General features: G+C 41.4%; 1 protein-coding gene across 4 annotated transcripts in view; it reads left to right on the plus strand.

Moving 5' to 3' along the window:
* LOC309563702 (uncharacterized protein) overlaps positions 1–24361 on the plus strand; it is a 69117-nt gene that overhangs the window by 6884 nt on the left and 37872 nt on the right. The window contains exons 1-3 of one of the 4 annotated variants that reach the window (XM_082268298.1): positions 16284–16510; positions 17084–17137; positions 21574–21606. In XM_082268298.1, coding sequence (XP_082124424.1) covers positions 16436–16510; positions 17084–17137; positions 21574–21606 — 162 coding nt within the window. In that variant the 5' untranslated portion in view covers positions 16284–16435. Of the gene's footprint in view, positions 1–16283; positions 16511–17083; positions 17138–21573; positions 21749–24361 lie in introns of those variants that run through there. The other 3 variants (XM_082268300.1, XM_082268299.1, XM_082268297.1) reach the window with 3 other exon arrangements.

Here is a 24361-nt window from a genome sequence, read left to right on the forward strand (position 1 = left end):
TCATCCCATTATAATCCGACTACGGCGTTAGCTAAATTCGGTCTATTGGGGACACAGCCGAGTGGGCGTGTCAATCATAGGGAAAGAGTTATTTGAGATCCGTCCGTCTTATTGTCTACACAACTACTGAGGAAGTCACACGCCCATCAGTGCCTGAAGACACGCGTATAGGGGGCGCCGACTCCAACGGGCGAGATCCAGCCGCAGGATAGGACTTTTCCTGTATCTCCTTCACTGATACAACGCTTCCTCCAGCCCGCACAGCTCATGTGCATACTAATGTAAGTTTATATGCTTTTGGATATTGAATTAAATGATTTTATACAGAGAGCATTCCCTTTATTCCTGTGATTTTATGACTGAGACCGAGTTAATCAGGGAGGACAGAGCCACTCTATTGTCCGTGCAGTGATCAGGGAGTACTCGGATCGAATAAGAAGATCAAGCATACCCCCTTGTTTGAGGATATTATAAAGCTGATTTTGACCCTGTGGTGAAACACGGGTCGAAATTTAAGATGAGAGGCCATCCGTCATTGGTGGTGGGATCGTGAGCACCTTAAGCATCCATAGCGGCAGCTGCGCAATTTCTGGGCACTTAAGAGACTGTCTATTCCTATTGAGAATCACCTTATTTATATTGGACTAGCACTCAGCACTTTATATATATTTTTTTCACTTGTATTGTATATCCATCTATATTTATATGTGATGTGTTTGAGTTGTTTAGGCACCTCATATGAGTGTTCCATCTGAGGTGGATGTATGGACACAATATTGATTATGCATATGAGTAATTTCACTGATTTATTTAGTCATTTTTTACCCTTATCGGTATAACACTTTGATTATTTGCATTTTTGCACAGTTTAGCACCTTATTCATTGCTCCTAGCACCTTATTGTTGCGTGATATCACTCTATTTATTTGAACATCAATACCAGCCGCCATGTCTAAAAGATTTTTTACATCTAAAGAGGCATATACAATCCTTACTATTTCAGATGATGAGAGCAGCGGGGAGATCTCATCATTCGATTCTGGTTCGGAATTTGTGCTAGTAGAGATGGATCAGGGCCAGAATCAGAGGAGGAAACAGTCCCTCCAAAAAGAATAAGGAGAACAAGATCAGAAAACCTGCCTACCACCAGCAGCACCATAGACCCCAACGGCACCAACACAAATGGAGCTAGACCCCAGGAAGAGGAACCCAGTACCAGCGCTGGAATAACAAACCAAACCAGAAGAATCTGGGCCCAAACCTACCTTCCCGATGCCCTGGCAAACCCCTTATGGTTGCCTGCCAACTCAGGGTCAACTATAATTCCCCCTTTCACCGCAAAGCCAGGTGTGCAGCCCAACACTACTAATTTTTCTCAATTCAATTATTTTTATTTATTTTTCCCACAAGATTTGCTGCAGTATATGGTGGACCAAACAAATCTCTTTCCAGAGTAATTTATTGCCTCCATCCCCGATTCACCCTACGCCCGTATGCTTCATTGGCGTTGTCTCACAGTAGACAAATTAAGATTGTTTTGGGGGCTTACATTTAATATGGGGCTTTCAAAGAAAAATTAAGTGCATGCCTCCTGGTCCACCTACCCCATCCACCACATGCCAATTTATTCTGCTGTCACGTCCAGGACACGCTATGACATGATTATGCGCTTCCAACATTTTAATGACAACTCACAGTGCCCTCCCCGAGATCATCCCAATCACGATAAATTGTATAAAATATGCCCCCTAATAAATTATTTTTGCAAACAATTTTCTGAAGTGTCAGATGTCCCAGAATAAAATATTTGTGTGGACAAATCCCTTATCCACTTTACTGGCCAGCTGCACTTCAAACAGTATATTCATAGTAAGAGAGCCAGGTACAGGTTAAAACTAAACAAACTTTGCAATCGAGTCACTGGATATGTGCATGCCTTCCGTGTGTATGAAGGCAAAGACTCCCAGCTCCAGCCCCCTGAGTGCCCAACATATATCGGAACCAGTGGGAAAATTGTCTGGGAACTGGCATACCCCATGGTCAAAAAAGGATATCATATATGCGTGGACAACTATTACACCAGTTTGCCCCTTTTTCATCACCTGTACCTCCGCCTGTGTTACCTCCATAAAAAACAGGAAGGGCTTCCCACAAAATGTAGTCACAAAAAGGCTACAAATTAGTAAATCTGCATTTCTGAGAATTGATTAAGTGTTAGCCATGAAGTGGAGGAACAAGAAAAGATGTTTATGTCATGTTCACCATCCACAATGACACCTTGGTGGAGTTCACAGAAGATGCAATCCCATTGTAAAGCTTCCTTGACACCTGGCAATGCTTCCTTGCCACCTGGCAAACACCCTCTGAAAAGTGATCAGTTGTGGTTCACTCTTCAGGGGGCAACACTAGTGTACCCTAATTTACAACAATGCCCCTCAGATGTGTCACTCTAAACGTGCTTGGTATTAGTCCCAGTTCACATATATGCAATGCAGGAACCCTGCAAATCAATTGCGGGTTCCCGCATTGCATTCAACTTGCGGGCAGTTCACACTGCCATATGCGAATCACTGGGGGTGTCAATACAAAGTTAACGACACGCCCAGATCAGTTTGCATATCGCAATGCGAATTGTCAGTTCCAACATGAATCGGATTGCATGGGTGTGAACACCCATGTGATCTGATCCTGGTGCAGACCCAAAAAAGGGTCCTGTGTGAGTTGTGTCCGAATGTGATGCAAATTCAATTGTCAGGAAAGTAGATGTATAATTTATGCTCCTAGAACGTCTGAAGGTGCTATTTGGATGTTGGCTAGGCTGTGTAAAAGTCTCAAACATGTGGTATTGCCATACTCAGGAGGAGTAGCAGAATGTATTTTGGGGTGTAATTTTTGCAATGTACATGCTATGTGATAGAAATATCTTATAAATTGACAACTTTGTGTAAAAAAAAAAAATATCTATATGTTTTAATTTTCTTTCCATGTTTTCTGAAAACTTGTGGAAAAATAACCAGTTCAAAAGACTCATATTGTCTCATAGAATATATGTTGGGGTGTTTGCATTCCAAAATTGGGTCATTTTATGGGTGTTTCTATTGTCCTGGTGCTCCAGGGACTTCAAAAGTTTGATAGGTAGGAATGAAATTAGATGTGTAATTTATGCTCCTAGAACACTAGAGGTGCTACTTGGATGTTGGGCCTCTGTATGTGGCCAGGCTGTGTAAAAGTCTCACACATGTGGTATCGCTATACTCAGGAGGAGTAGCAGAATGTATTTTGGGGTGTAATTGCAAGTATGCATATGCTGTGTCTGAGAAATAACTTGTTATTATGACAATTGTGTGTAAAATAAACAAATAAATAAATATTTCTTAATTTCCCAAGAATTCTGAGGAAAATGTACAACTTCAAAAAACTCACCATGCCTCTTGCTAAATACCTTAGCTTGTTCGTGTCTCAAGAAATGAGATAGGTCTTTAGTACATCAGGTGTGATCGATAGCTTGTAGACTCTATACCTTTCATACAGACTAAATAATATCCACTAATTTGGGCTATTTTTACAAAAGATATGTAGCAGTATAAGTTTTTGCCTAAATGTATAAAGAAAAATGACTTATTGGCAAAATGTTATAATAAAAACAAAAAAAAGTGTTTTTCTTTTCAAAATGTTCACTTTTTTTTCCGCTTATTTTACAAAAAATAGAAAACCCAGTGGTGATTAAATACCACCAAAATAAACTTTATTTGTGTAAAAAAAAAAAGTGATAAAATTTTAGCTTGGGTACAGTGTAGCATGACTGAGTAATTGTCATTCAAAGTGTGAGAGCACTGAAAGCTGAAAATTGGTCTGGCCAGGAAGGGGGTATATGTGGCCTGTATTGAAGTGGTTATAAAGTAATACTAAACTGAGAAGTGCTAATTGCCATAATTCATTCACATAAATCATATATTATGTCACTATTTTTTGTTTTTTGTTTGTTTTATTTTTGTTTTAATCCTCCATGTACCTTATTCCTGCAACTCTGTTGTATGGTCATTTGATCTATCCCTGTTCTTTGGCATCTGCAGAGAAAGATCCTCTTCAGGGGCTTCTATTACTCTGCTAATGTATGCTCTCTACAGTGTGAGTCTGTTTCTGGTCAGCCCTGATTGGTGCTGTGCTGATCAGTGATCACTTGACAAAAAAAAAAACTGTTTCAGAAGAGCAATTTGAATTAAATTATAATTATAAAAAAACAGTTTACAGCTCCCTATAAATCTTTATTGAACATCAATTGTGTATTTTTCTTGCATTAATATGGTGTAGGTGGAGTCAAAGGTCATTGACACTAGTTGTCATTTTGTTCGGGCGGGTTCTGTATTTAGGGCTCTTTTTTACTTTACAGGACATTTGATATATGTATTACTGATTTATATCAAACTAAGCTTTTTGTGGGTTTCTTAGTGAATGTAATCAATCAGCATACTATATCCAGCCTCTAACACCGCATTCACACTGCAGCGGAACGACTTCGGCGCGACTTGCACGGACTTCATAAAATGAATGTCTATGCAAGTCGCTCCAGGTCACCCCGAAGTAGTACAGCAACCTTTTTCTAAGTCGGAGCGACTTGTGTTTTATATATATATATAGTATATATATATAGTATATTATATATAGTAAATAGTCGTGCGGCGGTCGGCAAGCAGTTAATCTCCAGTTTTTTGAGCTGTTGTAGAAGGGACTATAGATAGATAGATGGTTATATTTGTTTCCTAATAAAATATATAACTGAAATAAAGAAAAAACTAAACTCTCTCAATCAACATTAACTATTTTAATCCTTATCCTGCTATCATTAGTAAATAGATACTAAGGTATACTATACAGTGGTGATCGAAAGTTTGGGCACCCCAGGTAAAAATTTGTATTAATGTGCATAAAGAAGCCAAGGAAAGATGGAAGAAATCTCCAAAATGCATCAAATTACAGATTAGACATTCTTATAATATGTCAACAAAAGTTAGATTTTATTTCCATCATTGACACTTTCAAAATTACAGAAAACAAAAAAATGGTGTCTGCAAAAGTTTGGGCACCCTGCAGAATTTATAGCATGCACTGCCCCCTTTGCAAGGCTGAGACCTGCTAGTGTCATGGATTGTTCTCAATAATCGTCTGGGAAGACCAGATGATGTCAATCTTAAAGGTTTTAAATGCCCAGACTCATCTGACCTTGCCCCAACAATCAGCACCATGGGATCTTCTAAGCAGTAGCCTAGAAAACTGAAACTGAAAATAGTTGACACAAAGCTGGAGAAGCCTATAAGAAGATAGCAAAGCGTTTTCAGATGTCAATATCCTCTGTTCGAAATGTAATTAAGAAGTGGCAGTCATCAGGAACAGTGGAAGTTAAAGCAAGATCTGGAAGACCAAGAAAAATATCAGACAGAACAGCTCGCAGGATTGTGAGAAAAACAATTCAAAACCCACGTTTGACTGCACGATCCCTCCAGAAAGATCTGGCAGACACTGGAGTTGTGGTACACTATTCCACTATAAAGAGATACTTGTACAAATATGGTCTTCATGGAAGAGTCATCAGAAGAAAACCTCTTCTACGTCCTCATCAAAAAAATCTGCATTTGAACTTTGCAAATGAACATATAGACAAGCCTGATGCATTTTGGAAACAAGTTCTGTGGACAGATGAGGTTAAAATTTAACTTTTTGGCCGGAATGAGCAAAGGTACATTTGGAGAAGAAGGGGCACAGAATTTAATGAAAAGAACCCCTGTCCAACTGTTAAGCATGAGGGTGGATCAATCATGCTTTGGGGTTGTATTGCAGCCAGTGGCACAGGGAACATCTCACGAGTAGAAGGAAAAATGGATTCAATAAAATTTCAGCAAATTTTGGATGGTAACTTGATGCCATCTGTGAAAAAGCTGAAGTTAAAGAGAGGATGGCTTCTACAAATGGATAATGATCCTAAACACACCTCGAAATCCATGGGGGATTACATCAAGAGGCGTAAACTGAAGGTTTTGCCATGGCCTTCACAATCTCCTGACCTCAACATAATTGAAAATCTATGGATAGACCTTAAAAGAGCAGTGCGTGACAGACAGCCCAGAAATCTCAAAGAACTGGAAGACTTTTGTAAGGAAGAATGGACAAAGATACCTTAAAACAAGAATTGAAAGACTCTTGGCTGGCTACAAAAAGCGTTTACAAGCTGTGAAACTTGCCAAAGAGGGCAGTACAAGATATTAACTCTGCAGGGTGCCCAAACTTTTGCAGACACCATTTTTTTCTGTTATTTTGAAAGTGTAAATGCTGGAAATAAAATACAACTTTTGTTGACATATTTTTGCCATAATTTTATGCCTTTTGGAGATTTTTCCATCTTTCTTTGGCTTCTTTATGCACATTAATACAAATTTATAACTGGGGTGCCCAAATTTTCGATCACCACTTTTTTATTTACATTTCTTCAGTTTCTTCCAGGATTCTGGCCAAAATTATGTCATATATCCATAAACATGTGCACAGGATGTGCCGGATGTGCCTGGACACAGATTTTCCCTGCTGCCCAGAAACCCCAAATCCCACCAATGCTACCTGCTTCCCTCCTCTCATACCCAACGGCTGCAGCTTCAGGCAGTTTGTGAATGAACAAGAAGCCACTCACCACAGAGCACTTCCCATGCATTCACTGTCCCGTGCAGCTGAGACTGCAGAGAAGCGGACTGGGGATTCTCTGTTCTCAGAAGGGCTGGCACAAGGGGTGTGCAGAAGGGAAGTTGCCTTGGGCACTGCGGTATCATTTGAGGTGGGGGCACCACAGGGGGCTAGGAGTGGTAATTTGGGGGGGTGGGGGAAGAGGATTTGTGCTAAGAGGGGGTATTTTGAAGGTTACTGCTAGAAGAGCTGATATGGTAGAGGGGGTGGAATTTGTGATAGTAGGGATAATTGGGGGGTATTTTTGCTAAAAGAGGAAACTTGGGGGGGGGGGGATTTATGCTAGCAAGGGGAATTTCAGGGGATAATTTGTTCTGGGATGGGGGATTTGGAGTGGGGGGGAAAAGGATTTGTGCTAGGAGGGGTGATTTGGTGGGGATTTGGGGAGAGAGAAGATTTTGGGCTTAGAGGGGGGATGGGGGAGCAAAGGATTATGCCTCCAGGGGGGGCAAATTTTAACTGGAAGGAGGGGAAATTTAAAGTAGTGCTCAATTTTTTTTGGGAGGGGGGAGGTGATTTTTGCTGACACATAACGCTCATACATCTTGGCGGGAGCAGTTTGGTATGTTTGCCCTGAGCTCTAGGTGACCTTGTCCTGTCATTGATCCTCACTCCTCAGTCCCTTTCTCAGTCCCTTTCTCTGTTTTAAAAGTGAGACATCAGGGGTCTGCTTAGACCCCTGATATCTCACCAAAGCCCCCCAACAGAGATTCAAAAAAAAAAATGTAAAAAGTAATACAAAAATAAATAAAGAAAAAAAAATACTGACACCATCCACTGCCGTACTGACACCGTCCACTGCTCTACTTACACCATCCTCTGCCCGACTGACATTGATAACTGATACTGACTAAAACCATCCACTGTCTAACTGACACCAACCTCTGCCCTACTGACACATCCACTGTTCTACTGACTCCATCATTTTAAAACATAAAATGTTTGTTTACATTTATTTACAAGAGGAGCGTGTATATGTAGCACCCTCCTAGAAAGGTGCTAGGTAAAAGCCCCGTTTTTGGCTCTGCCTGCTCATCAGGAGAGTTTGATTGTTATTTCTGCCTGTTGCATGTGTTCATGTGTGATTCACTTGGTCTGAGGGAGTGTCCCCACTGTAGCCAATAGGGGAGCCTGTTGGACAGTGGAGGAAACCCAGCCAGTGACACACAGGCTTTTGTGGCAGTCCCAGTGGGAGGGCACAACCGCGGTGCATCCTGGGATTGGACAAAAAAGCCAAGGGCACATGTGTTAGGGTGTCTTTGGGCGGAAAGCCAGGTTCTCCTGTCAGCAAGGAAAAGTGGCCACAGGCAGTCGGCTTGGTGAGCCAGGGTGTGGTGCTGAGCCAAGAGGTCCAGGCTACTGACGGTAGAGTTAAAGGCAGAGCTACCTGAGGAAAAACAGTGTCCGTGAGTACCAGGGAGCCTGCCAGGGGTCTGCCCAGGAAGGGGACCACTCCAGTAGGGTCAGAGGACAAGAGCTAGCACACATGGTCAGTGAGAAAGGGAGTGCCAAGTAGGATCCTGAAGAGTAATACACACAGTTGGATTCTATTTATCATCATTAGTCATTTAGGTCAACATTGGATCATTCAGAGATCCTCAATGAACTTCTGGAGAGAGTTTGCTGCACCGAAAGTAAAAGGGCTGAATAATTTTGCACGCCCAATTTTTCAGTTTTTTTATTTGTTAAAAAAGTTTGAAATTTCCAATAAATTTCGTTCCACTTCATGATTGTGTCCCACTTGTTGTTGATTCTTCACAAAAAATTACAGTTTTATATCTTTATGTTTGAAGCCTGAAATGTGGCAAAAGGTCAAAAAGTTCAAGGGGGCCGAATACTTTCGCAAGGCACTGTAACTCTTCCAACGATGTCCGTCTGCTCACTCTGTCTCCTCCGGCCAGCTTGTACCCATCAGCAGAGGCTGATTGACCTCTATTGATATCCATCTTAGTGTTGCTGCCATGGAGCCAGGAACGATGAGTCTGTGTGTCTGCCAGCCACTGCGTAATGTGAGATCGGTATGAAGTGGGGGACAGCTGTGTGCCTTGAAAATTTACCAACCACCTCTTATTATCGTATATTCATACACATGAATTTCATCCACTTTTTTTTTTTTTAAAGACGTGACTGAACTGATGAAATGAACGATCCGCATGTGTCAAAGGGGCCTTAGTATTTTGTGGCATTAAAGCGGAGTTCCACCCTGGTTATACATTTTTTAATAAAAATACCCCCGGGACAGTCAGGGCTAGTACATTCCACAATGGCTAGCCTCTGATCTGTCCCGGGTTGCACTTACATTTTGGGACAAATGCTTACCTTGAAAATGTCTTGTCCAGCGCTGCCATCTCAGGTGTGGGCAGCTTGAAGCCAGCGCGATCCTCTTCCGTGTCCTCTTCCGTCCTCTTCCGTCTTCTTTGGTCCCACGATGCACTGCACCGGCCCCGACGTCACTTCCGGTGCGCGCGCGTCATCCCTCCACAGCTTCTGGGCATGCCCAGAAGCTGTTTAGAAGGGAATGACGCGCGCGCCCCGGAACTGACGTCGGGGCCGGTGCAGGCGCAATGATTCCTGGGAGCGATGACGTTCAGCTCCCAGGAATCATTGCAAAAGCCAGGAAGTGACGAATCGCCGCGGCCGCCGAGGGGAGGAAGAAGGAAGTAAGGTGAGTATATTTTCTCTACAAGGTAAGTAAAAAAAAAAAAAAAATTGCGATTATCCATTTGTTTTTCAGGTGACCCGGAGCGAGAAGATGGAGGTAAGTATAAATTTAGGGTGGAACTCCGCTTTAAGGAAGAAATTAAATGTTTAGCAACATCTCTGGTGTGACTAACTATGTCATAAAACAAAAAGGTCTATTAAAAAGTCAATGAACAGAATAGTTTTGCAACAGAGGGAGTTTCAATTGCTTTAAACAATGATCACCAGTGGAGTAATTCTATGTAACAGTTGAGTACAGTTCTTACTCATCAATCACATTTATAATAATACTGAAACTAGGAAAAGGAAATTTGCTCACCTTTAAGAAGGGTGATAGAAGAGTTTTACTGAACTATATGAATATATTGGTGTTATTTGGCTTCTGAATATTTTTAATAAATCATACAAAAATCCAGTGCTATCTGTGCTTTTTTAGGAAAATGTAACATTTTCTCTTTCATTTGAGATACTCTTGTGCAGGGGTTCTTAACCAGGGGTATGGAAACCAAATAATGTGGGTATAAGTCTGGATACATAAAATACATAATACATTAAAAAAAAAAAAATACATTTCTTAGATTACATTAGCTACCACCTTTGGATGTACACTTCACAGATTTTAGTGATGCTACCCCGGAATCTGTTTATGTCATGAACCCTTTCTCATTTACTATATTATCCATAAGTGTCAGCAATTCAGCAGAAGATGTTTTTATGCATTTCCAATAAGATTTAACTGAGTAACAAATATAAAATAACAAAATTAAAAAAAAGTGGTTCATTTTTACTCTCATTTAACCCTTTTACTTTTAGAGCCATTTTTGCATTTTTCCACATATATTTAAGAATACACAAAACCCCCAAAAATTAAATATTTTCTGAAAGCAGACACCCTAGTGAATTAAATAGTGGTATTTTAAAAAGCACAACAAAAAAATGCAAAATGTTAGAAAAAAATACATTAAAGTTAATTTTAAGGCACATAAACATAATATATTACCCAATTTTTAGTTAAGATAATAAAGATGAGGCTATGCTGATTACATAGATACACAACATGTTAAGCCTTAAAATTGTGTGTGCCTATGCAATAGCGACAAACTTTAGCACCCTACATTTTTCATAGGCAAGCTTCTACAGGTCATTAGTTTAGAGGAAACTGTACATAATGGGCCTAGAATTATTGCTCTTGCTGTGACGTGAAAAGGCGATATGTAACATGTGTAGATCAGATGATGTTTTCGTGCATAGGTCCCCCCAACACATGCATTTATATTCGTATGTTCGTGTACCATGTACTAATTATAAACACAACACCAGGGCTTTCCATTGGCTTACACATGTATGTCCTCAGGGAGCTTAGCTCAGTGATAACAAAGCCACTATTCCTGATTGTTAAAAACTCCTTAACGATGGAATAGTACTGACTAATTAACAAAGAGCAAGTAATGGTACTTGTGTTTAGCCACTTCCCGCCCGCTGGACGTCATATGACGTCCTGGACTTTGAGTAGGGATGCCTGCAGCTGTGAAGGGCAGGTGTAGACCAACATGCAGTGTTGATTTTGATGTCAAATTTAGTTTTAGTCCTAGTCTTTTAACTAAAATATCATTTTAGTTTTAGAAATATGTGAGAGGAAAAGGAAAAGGGAAATGCAATAACTGGGTGTTAAATGGTGGACCCTGGGTATGTTAATTATCTTCACAAATATACAACAATATAGAAAAGTAGAAAAGTATCAAAATGATTTATTCATACATGAAAGCAGTAATATATATATATATATATATATATATATATATACAGTATATGCTGGGGGGGGGCATGTGCAAAGCCAACCAGAAATACAATATATACATAAGACAAATCAATATGATAATCAGGTGCCACATCAAGCTGGCCTACATGTTTCGCGGTACATAACAGCTTCTTTGGGGTTTCTTCCTTAACCACTTTAACCCCGGGAGATTTTGCTGCTCAATGACCAGGCCACTTTTTTCAACTTGGCATTGTGCGACTTTAACTGACAATTGCGCGGTCATGCAATGCTGTCCCTAAACAAAATTTATGTCCTTTTTTCCCACAAACAGAGCTTTCTTTTGGTGGTATTTGATCACCTCTGTGCTTTTTATTTTTTGCGATATTAATAAAAAAAGAGCAAAATTTTGGAAAAAATTGACATTTTCTACTTTGACTGTTAAAAAATATCCAATATATTCAGTTTTTGTCATATTTTTAGGCCAAAATGTATTTAGCTACATGTCTTTGACAAAAAAATTCTTAATGAGCGTATTTTTATCCACTTTAAGACCGGAAGATTTTACCCCCTTCCTAAACAGGCCATATGATTCAGCACTGCGTTACTTCAACAGACAATTGCCCGGTCGTGCGACGCTGTACCGAAATTTACATCCTTTTTTTCCCCCCACAAATAGAGCTTTCTTTTGGTGGTATTTGATCACCTGTGCGATTTTTATTTTTTTTTAAAAAAGAAGGACAATTTTGAAAAAAAAAAAAACAATATTTTTCACATTCTGATATATAACATTCCCAAAAAAAATTAAAAATCAAAATTTTTTTACATTTTAGGCCAATTTGTTTTCTGCTACATATTTTTGGTAAAAAAAAAATCGATATAAGGGTATTTTGATTGGTTTGCACAAAAGTTATCGCGTTTACTAACTACAGGAAAGATTTATGTCATTTTTATTGTTTTTTTTTTTTTTTTACTAGTAATGGTGGCGATCTGCGATTTTTTGTGGGACTGACATTTGTGACACTTTTGGGGGGACCAGTGACATTACTACAGTAATCAGTGCTATAAACATGCACTGTTACTGTAATAATGACACTGGCAGGGAAGGGGTTAACACTGTTGGTGATCAATGGGTTAAATGTATGCCTCATGCTTACTGACGTGTGTGGGGGAAGGGGGTTCTGTGATACAGACAGAGATTGCAGGTTCAGCTATGCTGAATCCTGTGATCTCTCCCTATCTGTCACAGAGAAGATCCGCCTGCTTTGTTTACACAAGCGGGAAGATCTTCTCATACTTTCCCCTCCGGGGAAGAGAGGTGGCAATTGCCGCCAAGACCACAAGGAGTCCAGCAACGTAGGTCTACGTCGCTGGACCCAGGGGAGCCGCAGTAGCAGTACAGTGAGCGGCCCTTAAGTGGTTAATGTCTGACCCACCATATCTAGTCTAGAAAAATTTATATAAACATAAACGTGCATCGGATGTGTCTGGGCAAAGGGGAGACCTTTAACGCCAAAATCCACTTCCGGCCCCAGCTGCAGATGGAATGATCAAGGGATCAAAATACATCATTGTAGAAATGAGGATCCGCGGGAGACCAGACACATACTGTGCTGCTGTATGCCCAGGGTGTTGGGCTGGCTGTTACCTGTGGTACTATCTGATGGAGAGTGACTTTCGTTTGTTGAAGGGTAATTACTTCTGACCTTAATGGATGTTCGCACTGGATGGTGACTATGCAAATTTTCTTTTTGGGGGCTGATAACCCTCCGGTTTAATCCTCCAATAAGCTTAATAAATACAGGTTGCAATGATGTAGAAAATATATGAACTATTATGGATCCCTTGATCATTCCATCCCCAGCTGGGGCCGACAGTGAATTTTGTTGTTAAAGGTCTTCCCTTAGCCCAGACACATCTGATACACATTTATGTTTGTATACATTTTTCTAGACTAGATATGGTGGGTCAGACATTAAGGAAGAAACCCCAAAGAAGCGGTTATGTCCTGTGAAACATGTAGGCCAACTTGATGTGGTACCCTGACTATCATATTGGATTGTCTTATGTATATATTGTATTTCTGGTTGTCTATGGGGTGGCTTTTCCCATGCTGCCCCAGCATATAAATATTTTTATTTGGTCATTGAGCAGCAAAATCTTCCGGGGCTAAAGTGGTTAAGGAAGAAACCCTGAAGAAGCTGTTATGTACCGCAAAACATGTAGGCCAACTTGATGAGGTACCCTGACTATCACATCGGATTGTCTTATGTATGTATTGTATTTCTGGTTGGCTTTGCACATACCCCCCCCCCCCCCCAGCATATATATATATATATATATATATATATATATTTTAATGCTTTCTTGAGATACTTTTCTATTTTGTTGTATATTTGTGAAGATAATTAACATACCCAGGGTCCACCATTTAACACCCAGTTATTGCACTTCCCTTTTCCTTTTCCTCTTGCATATTTCTTAATAATTTTGGGTTGGTGTCCCCTGGGTTCTTTGGCCGTATTGGCATTCTAAATGAATCCCTATGAGATGCCATATACCTTGTCCTTTTAACATTTTAGTTTTAGTCGTATATTAGTCATCTGAATTGCTTTAGTTTTAGTCATATTTAAGTCAACTAAAATAGTGTTAATTTCATCTACGAAAATATTTTCATTGACAAAATTAACACTGCCAGCATGGAGCCCACTAACACTACTGTAGCAGATGATGCAAGTCTGACAAAGAAGGTGGTTTCTTCCTCAGAAAACTTTATTGGAAACTGCTCAGGCTAGTACTATCTGAGCAGTCTCCAATAAACTTTTTTGTGGATGATACCAGCAGTGTGCGAACCTCTTTTTCAACTGGCATAGAATTGTATTATTCTCAAAATAATTATACAGAGATGTCCAGAGCATCCCCACCCCCCTTACATCAGATGTCAAGAGCCCCCCACCCCCCATCAGAAGTCAAGTGTCCCCCATACTCCCTTACATCACAGTGCAGCCCTCTTACCTTGCGCTGCTATCATCAAGAAGCCAGTGAATCAGTTGCAGCAGAGGTGTGAGGGCCACATGAAATGGCCTGGAGGGCCAGTTTCAGCCCTTGAGCCTTGTTTTTCACAGGTGATGTAAGGTGTTTGAAGGAATGCTTAGGGGCTTTACTGCTATAAATAGAGAAAATAGTAATTTGAGTAACCAACAGGGATTTATAAAAGACGAACATGTTGACATTCTATGATGAAGTGAGCAGTAACTTAGATAGACACAGCACAGTAGATATAATTTACCTGGAAAACATAAAAATTCAAAAGCATTTGATACTGTACCCCACATAGGCCTAATTTAAAGGTCTATTGGAGTAGAGGCAATTCTATGTACATAGACAGTAAGCTGGTTACAAGCACTGGTACAGAGAGAAGTGGAAAATTATTCAGCCTCAGAGTGGTTTTGAGTGATGTGTCTCAAGGTTCTATCTTGCAGCCGATGTTCTTTGCCTTGTCTATAAATGACAGCGATGCAGGAGTAAAGATTTCAATTTTGGAATCTGCTGAGGAGACCAAAATATGCAAGCAAATCATTTAGACCCGGAATGCAGCAACATTACACGAAGAGCTGGATGAAATCTGGAGACGGAAGGCTACTTGGCAGATGACATTCAGTGTTGAAAAATGCAAAGTTATCCATCTGCTAAAACTTGCAGGCAAAATACTCATTAGGAGGGTTTTACACTGGAGGAATCAGTAATAGAAAAAGATCTGGGGGTCCTTGTGGACCACAGACTTAAGCCAGCCCTAGACAGATCGAAATTAAAACAGTTCAGCAGGAATTATGGGCAGGCTGGTTGTACTGAAGTCAATCTATCGATCAACTTCATTACAACCAGTCTGTCAGGTTTTTTTCATGCGATCATTGTTCCTGGTTGGAGCTGGCAGCAGAGATCACTATATTTTTAAAGTGGAGAAATATCACATTGTCAGAATACAATAGTGCAACAGGAGGGATTCCCCCATCAGCATTGACTGTGTTGATAGGGGAATAAAGCGATTTTCTTTCCTTCAACCCATGGTTGAAGGAAAGAAAATTGCATTCTGTATGTCCAGCCTTAGAGATAGCATGCAATGCAAGTTCACAGCTAAAAAAGCTAGCAGAAAACGCTCCTGACTTAGGGTCCATTCACACTAGCGCGACTTGTCAGGCGACTTGGTTGCCTGACAAGTCGCGGTAGGTCGCTTGCCATTGAATAGTACAGGACCCGTTCTAATAGGAGCGACACAAGTCGCTCCGGCTTAGAAAAAGGGTCCTGTACTACTTTGGGGCGACCTGGAGGCGACTTGCATTGACCTTCACAGGTCGCCCCACAAAATCCTGTTGCGGCAGTGTGAATGGACTGTTAAGGGAAATTTATTGATACTTTTACCCCTTTTACAAAACACTGGTTGGGCTTCATCTTGAGCACACAACAACAAAATGAATAAAGGTAGTGGAAGACATCAGGTATGAGGAACAAATGAGTAAATTATGCTTATTTACTTTAGAGAAGAGGTGCTTAAGAGGAGACATGATCACTACCTACAAATTAATCAACGGTGACTGGAAAGATGGTAACAAGCTGTTTAATCTAAACTTTAATCTTAGGGCCCTGAGGAGGGCATACAGTCACAATCTGAGGTTGGAGGAAAGAAAATTTCGTCAGAAATTGTGCAGACTTTACATTTATAGCAACAACAAAATCCGCTTTGAGTGTTGACAAATTCAAAAACCTTCTAGTTGTGTTCCTCAATGAGCACACTATACAGGGGTATACTCTTAGATAACTAATACATAAACACACACCTTGCACTGGATGGACCTGTATTTTTTCCAGCCTTATCTACTATGTAACTATGTAATAAATCAGTCATAGTATTAGCTATGGAATTTTTGACCCAATGTTTAATAAGTGAACCATCTACAACTAATGTTAGAATTGGGTGTATTTGTCAGCTAAGTGATACCCTAAGGAAGCAACACCCCTTCCTTAATGGAACATTATAATTATTTTTTGCTATAAAAAGAATGTCAGCTTTGGTGAAAATCAAACTAGTTCTTCCAGGTATTAAACTCACCCCTTACAAAGAGGAAACAGCTTGGGTATAAAAGCAGCAGGTTTAACGCCTTCACAACAGAACCTACTCTTCCTTTGAGTTAATTTTGAACTTATTTGCTAACACCCAGCCAACAACAATGTCTTCAACTAAAGGTGGATCTCATGGACATCATGGACACCATGAACACCATGAACACCATGGGCATCATGGACATCAAGATCAGAAGTGCCAGGACCGTAAGTAGCATTTTATACTTTATAAAATCTTTCAGATAGTGGAAAAATTGACTGACTGGCCTTACCCTGTTTTGATGTCTACAACATGGTTGTGTTCATTTAAATCCACAAGTTCTATGTCACCAATGAAAAAGAATAGAGACAATGGATTCGGATCTTTCACAATTTGTTTGTACAATAATACATTTATTGAAATATACTTACTACTCAAGGTCTGGTCATTGCCATTTAAGTCCCATACCTCAGGGGAATTTCTTCTTTTGCTCCAATGAAAAAGAATATGTTTTAATTAATCACCACCAGTAAGCGCATTATTTTCTCCTATAATTTTTTAGTACTATCCAGTGGCATATCATTCATTTATGTCATATAAATATGCTGCTGCAAATCTGAGCAACTATCAGAGATCAAAGATATAGAAATATTTGCTACTAGACACTTTTCTCAAATTCAGCTTTAGTGTTTTCTTTTCAAATTGTTCTTTAAACCTTTATATATTATCATTAACAGTAGTGATCTCAGGGCTAAAACAAATGTGGCATCATTAATATTGACCCTAATTTTCCTTTTCAGCATGCAAACCAGTGCAGCAATGTCAGGACCAAAAACCAAAGTGCCCCAAGCCTGGTGAGTCAGTAAACATCAAAAATAATTTCCAAATGTAATTGTTATTTATTCAGCTGGAATATATTGTTTCTATGGTTTTCTGTGGAAACAATTATATAGAACACATCAGTGGTAAATCAATTTCACGTTGCTTAGTGCAACCTTTATATTGGAGTGGTCGCTGCTTACTTAATGTTAAAGTATAGCTCAAGGCAAACATGTTTAGATTAGAATAAATTGGCGAGGGGTTAAAACCTCTGTCAGGTTTTTATTACTGTCTGTGTCGTCATTAGCAAGATTCAATCTCTCTAATTATCACCATTGTGTTCGGGATTAAAAATAAGCGTAGATCCAAAATGTTCAATTTCCACCAAAACAGGAATATAGGGAAAATCTTTCAATGGGGACACTTGTTCCCTGGCCATCTTGTCTAGAAGTGGATTTCCTTCACATTTTAAAGACATTCTTTTACTTTGTATATCAAATTAAAACCCGCGCTTATGGTGTGACAAAAGGTGTGATACAAAATGACAAAAATATGCAGCTGCTGTGTCTCTAAGTAAATCTAAGGGCCCTTTCACACGGGCGCTCCGTATGTCCGCAAATCATCCTATTTTTTTGCGGATGATTTGCGGACATAATGTAAGTCTATGGCATTGCGGATGTCAGCGGAATACCATCCGATTTTCTTCCTGTCAGTTCTGTTCCGTTTTTTGGAACTGAACAAAACCCTCTTTTTGTTCCGTTCAAAAAACGGAAAGGAAGGAAAATCGGATGTCAGCGGTGTCATCCGCTGACATCCGCAAACCCCATAGACTTACATTATGTCCGCATATCATCCGCAAACAGATGGGATGATATGCGGGCATACGGAGCGGATGACAGAAATGTCATCCGCTCCGTGGAAAAAAAAAAAAAAAGGACCGCAGCGGAGCTCTCACACGGAGCGGCCGTGTGAAAGAGCCCTTAGATAAAGTGGAAAGTGTAAATTTAAAACAGCGCTAGCAAAACTATATGACCATAAAATGACAATCAAATATTGAGTGAAAATATACAATAAATATATATAAATATAATCAATGAGTCCTTTAGAAGTGATAAAATCCAAAGAAAGTGCTCAGGTGCAGATGATCTATCCAAAACGGTGCTCAAGGTGACTGATAAACCCTCTTGGTTCCCTACTCACCACAATGAAAAATCTCAATCGCTTGTAAGATCCATCAGAATATTGCACTCTTGCTGGGGATAACTCGAGATCGGGATATCTCCTATGGAACCAATCCAAAAGCACCTCAGAGGACCCCAAATGGAAAAAAAAAAAGAACCGCAAATAGTGTAGTATGCTAATATAAGGTTTATTGCCCCAATACAGTAAAAGACATACTCACAAAAAGAAATTAATAATGGCGCAGCATATCGGAACAGGTATTAGCAGATGCCGCTGGTAGTGTGCGCTCCACTGACAATCCAGGAAGTAAATTCTTTTACTTACTGTTGAGTTCTGACAACTGTAAAGCCAAAAGAGGGTGTCACACTTTTTTTGTACATTTTCCAAGATGTCAAATATAATCCAGCCACATGAGCATAATTGTCTTGTAATGGGTTCAGTGATGGAGTATAGCTGGGGGAGATAAGGAGGTGCCAAAGAGTAAGGAGGTGGATGTTACTCAAACTGTTTCTCAAGCCAAAAACGTTTTTTTTTTTAGTTTTGGACTGAGTGGGAAAGGACCAGAATTCCTTTCAGGTTTTTACTGCTTTTCTGGGGTCCATTAGAGAGATTTACCCTCACTTCCTGTCCTACTGAAAGTTTTTTACCAGACAGGAAGTAAGGGAAAAACGGCAACAGAGATAGAAACTGGTAAAAATAGTCTTCCTCTACTCTACTATAAAAAATAATAATTTTTGTCTGTGTTGATATTCTAGATTTCTCCTTGTGTCCTTCTAGTAAAATGTTGTCAGAATGATAGGAAGTAAGAGTTAAATCTCAGGGTCCCAAATTGCAGTAAAAGCTTGACAAAAGTCTTCAATCTTAATTTCTTAATCTAAAACTAATGCAGAATGTTTTGCCAGGACGTATACTTTAAATTGAACCTGTAAATGTGGGAATTATGGTAACAGTCATTGCTAACTTGTTTTTAAAATGAACAGGCTCCCTCCTGATACTGTCCTCTCTACCTTGTGAGTCACTGACCACGAACAAGCATGCAGCCAGTTACATGGGAAAAGTCCCATCCTGCTTCTAGGTAGTAAAGACAGAATGAGAAGCTCATACCTATAAAAACAAGTCAGCAATGGCTTCCTCGATATTTCTATTATCCCAGGTTCACGTTGGGCCAACAGTATCAGCCCACTATTGGAATATCACATTTAGGAGGATTTACTTATTAAAAATAAAGATGTGCTTGGTAGTGGTTAACCTTGGTAAATGTGGCTTATTTAATTTCATGATCAAACATACTCTATTCATATATGACTGTGTATATATATATATACAGTATATATAATTATATTAGTAGCAGTGTGTTGAGGGCGCAGGGGCGCCGCCCCCCCCCCCATCCATGCGTCCGGCCCCCTAATCAGCATACAGGGGCGCCGGACGCATGGAGTTCAATGGGGCTTTTTTTTTTGCATCACCTGATTAGAGCCAGAGGCTCTAATAGGGCGATGCAAAGGGTGGACCCGGGGGGCGCAGAGCAGTGCGTCCCGAGCCCACCCATTGTGTGACAATAGCGAATGAAAATTCGCTATTGTCATACGGATCCTCCTCCTGGCCAATCAGGGAGCGCGTCCGATACGCGCTTCCTGATTGGCCGCAAGGCAAACCCCATGCGATTGGCTGAGGAGGAGGCGGGAGCGGGAGGACTCGAGGAGACGCGCCGCCGGGGGATTAAAGAGAAGCCGGCCGCCGGGACACTGAGGAGAAGGCACTGCCGCGACAGTGCTCCAGGGCTCCAGGTAAGTGCACTGGTCTGGGGGGGGCACACTGCATTGAAGGGGGCACGCGCGCACGCACGCTGGTCTCTTCATGTATGCTGGTCACTACATTGAAAGAGGGCATGTACGCTGGTCACTACATTGAAAGGGGGCATGTAAGCTGGTCACTGCATTGAATGGGGCATGTACGCTGGTCACTACATTGAAAGGGGCATGTACGCTGGTCACTACATTGAAAGGGCGCATGTACTCTGGTAACTACATTGAAAGGGGGCATGTACGCTGGTCACTGCATTGAAAGGGGGCATGTACGCTGGTCACTACATTTAAAGGGGGCATGTACGCTGGTCACTACATTTAAAGGGGGCATGTACGCTGGTCACTACATTGAAAGGGGGCATGTATGCTGGTCACTGCATTGAAAGGGGCATGTATGCTGGTCACTACATTGAAAGGGGGCATGTATGCTGGTCACTATATTGAAAGGGGCATGTACGCTGGTCACTATATTGAAAGGGGCATGTACGCTGGTCACTACATTGAAAGGGGCATGTACGCTGGTCACTACATTGAAAGGGGGCATGTACGCTGGTCACTATATTGAAAGGGGCATGTACGCTGGTCACTACATTGAAAGGGGCATGTACGCTGGTCACTGCATTGAGGGGGCATGTACGCTGGTCACTGCATTGAAAGGGGCATGTACGCTGGTCACTGCATTGAAAAGGGGCAAGTACGCTGGTCACTGCATTGAAGGGGCATGTACGCTGGTCACTGCATTGAAAGGGGGCATGTATGCTGGTCACCTCATTGAAAGGGGGCATGTATGCTGGTCACTGCATTGAAAGGGGGCATGTACGCTGGTCACTACATTGAAAGGGGGCATGTACGCTGGTCACTGCATTGATAGGGGCATGTACTCTGGTCACTGCATTGAAAGGGGGCATGTACGCTGGTCACTGCATTGAAAGGGGGGTCACTGTGCATTAAAAGGGGGCACGCTGGTCTCTCTGCATTGAAAGGGGGCACGCTGGTCTCTCTGCATTGAAAGGGGGCACACTATACCTTAATTACTGAAGGCCCCTTTCACACTTTTGCGACCTCAAAGTCACGCAATTTTTTACAGCGTTTTTTGCCGCAAAGCAATGCCTATTACATTTTTCTGTTTGCGCCCCCCCCCCCAAAAAAAAGATTTTGAGCACCAGCCGCCACTGATTAGTAGATGTTAGTTTATACAATCCATTTATCCTAGGACTGAACCCCATGGTTATTACCCCTGGCGCAACTAATTTGGTTATGGTGAAATTTTAACAATTGTATTGGGATATTTTTAGGGGTGCCACACTAATTTAGGTTTTACAGGCAAAATTTAGCACCTATATAAATATTCCTGTAAGACAACATGAGTGACTACCGAATACCAGGTTTCTCTCTTAAGTTACAATGCAGAAAGTGTATATATCTCATATGGTCAGTTAAGAAAACAAATGTATAACATGTATTATAATTTTCTGTTTGCACAGATCCTTGCCTCCCCTGCCCTCCTGAGCCATGCCAGACCCAACAACAAGGATGTAAAAAATAAAATCAACATGAAAGACTCAAATGAGACAATACCAAGCACACGAATCAGTTAAAAATGTTATGTTGACTGTGTCTTGATGTTCTGTGCAAATCTGCATGTTTAATAAATTTGGTAAAAACAAAAAAAAAGCTTTTGAAAATTATTTTCTCACATTTTCAATATTAAGCCTAAAGGGTTGATGTGATGGAAACAATTAGCAGACCCATGTGAAATTGTGGATGCTTGAATTAAGATATTCACTCCAAGAGTCTTGAATAAAAAGCGGCACCAGTTTCTTATTGCTGTTCCTGGTGCCACCAATAGAAATCATGGGGCCCTGTACAGCCAGCCTGACTTCTGCCCAGTGTCTCCCCATGCACCCCCTATTGCCCCACACTCAGCACTCTCTGCATCCCCTATTACACCTCACTTTGAACCCCCTTTATCCCTAATAATCCAACATTGTGCAACCTCTGCATCCCCCACTACCACTCATTCTGCACCCTCTGCATTCCCCCATTAAACCTCACCAAGCACAATCTGCTTTCTCTACAACTCTCTCTGCTCCCTCATTACACCTCACTCTGCACTACCCTGCATTCCTCACTACTCTCTCTGTACCCCCATTACATTCTACAAACCTTGCATCCCCCAGTACCTGACATTCTGCAACCACTACATCCCCCACTACCCTACATTCAGCAACCCCTGCATTCCCCACTACTCAAAATTCTGCACCCCTCACTACCTCACTGCACCACCTGCACCCCCCCCCCACAATTCTCTCTTTATCCTCAATAAACCTCTGTACCCCCTGCACCCCCACTACTTCACACTCTGTACCCCCTGCATCCCCCACTACCCCACACTTTGTACCCCTCGCAACCTCCATTACCTTTACTCTGTATCCACCACCACTCCACATTTTGCATCCTCATTGCACCTCACTCTGTACCCTCAGCATCCCCTTGACACACAGCACACCCGTGGGTTAGGGCCCTGCGGCACACATCGTCAAGGATCTGTGATCGGAGTAAAGAGCTAATCACAGCAGCTCTTTACCATGTGATCAGCTGTGTCCAATCAGGAGGAGGCCCTCCAACAGTGTGCCCGCCCCCCCTACCAATGGGTCCTGTCTATCTCCAGTGAGTCCTGCTGAGCTCAGTTAGTGTTCCCCAGCATACCCCCACCAATGGGTCCTGCCCACCTTCAGTGAGTCCCAGTGACCTTAAACAGTGTGTCCCGCCCATCTCCACCAGTGGACATCTTCACATCTTCTCTCTCCCCCTCTGGGAAGGAGATGTTTGGGGTGTCATCCTGCCCAATCTCTTCCACCCACATCAGACGGCTGCTGGAGGAAGGAGATAGCAGAATCTGCTCCTCCAGCATCTGTTTTGGCCACTGCAATGCAATATGCTAATCTCAAGCTGAATGACAGGGGTGACAGTGGTAGCATTACTCCTGTCATTCAGGCACAGACAAGCTCCCAGTGCAACCCTCTGCCCGGTGTTACCCGGGTGTGGTCCTCACCCCATAGCGACACCATTGATGCCTGCATATAGACTATATAGGCATATACACTATAGGGAAATAAAAGAACAATGCCATAAATATAGGTATATTTTAATAAATATATGCTCCTTTATACAGTGAATGGAAGTTCTTCATGTGGTCATGCAAATGTACAAAACTAAGTGTCTGATGTGGGAAGTGTTCGCCAGGTTCAGCTTCATTTTATTCTTTGCTTGGCATAGAAGACAGAACCTAGTGTGCACTAGTGATGAGCCGAACACCCCCGGTTCGGTTTGCACCAGAACACCACGAACAGAGGAAAAGTTTGTTCGAACAAACGAACCCCATTGATGTCTATGGGACTCGAACCTCAAAAAGCAAACGGCCTAATTTTGAAGTCTTAAATGCAAGTTATTGCCACAAAAAAGTGTTTTGGGGGGTCCGCGTCCTGACCTGGGGAACATGTAGCAATGAAAAAAAATCGTTTTTAAAGGAGCGCTGATTTACTGATTTGAATGAGGCTTAGAGTGATATCGTGCCTGGGGGGGTCCCCTGAATGTGCCTGTAAAGTAGTTCATCTCTACGATGTATGTAGCCTGCTGCAGCAATACTGATATTTCTAAAGCAAAAAATGTCATATACAAATATACATACAAATTTCAAATTGCATATGCTTGTCATACGGGTGCAAAAAAATTGGGCCTTGTTTGTTGGTGGTGCCTGAACACCGTAACCCCTCGCAGTTACTCTTGCTCGGCGCAGGAATAGGCCCTGCTGCTAAAAAATCCAAACAAATTTGAAATTGCATGTACTTGTCATACAGGTGCCAAAAAATAGGCCTTTTCTGTTGGTGATGCCTGAACACCGTAACCAAGGCCTCGCAGTTACTCTTGCTGGGAGCAGGAATGGGACCTGCTGGTAAGAATTCCATACAAATTTGAAATTGCATGTGCTATACAAGTGCCAAAAATTGGGCCTTTGCCGTAGGTGGTGCCTGAACAACGCAACCAAGGCCTCACAGTTACTCTTGCTGGGAGCAGGAATGGGACCTGCTGGTAAGAATTCCATAACAATTTGAAATTGCATGTGCTATACTAGTGCCAAAAATTGGGCCTTTGCCGTAGGTGGTGCCTGAACACTGTAACCAAGCCCTCACAGTTACTCTTTGCTGGGAGCAGGAATGGGACCTGCTGGTAAGAATTCCATACAAATTTGAAATTGCATGTGCTATACAA

Source organism: Pelophylax lessonae (assembly GCF_965119305.1).
Source record: "Pelophylax lessonae genome assembly, chromosome: 9".
In the NCBI taxonomy this organism is placed as follows: Eukaryota; Metazoa; Chordata; class Amphibia; order Anura; family Ranidae; genus Pelophylax; species Pelophylax lessonae.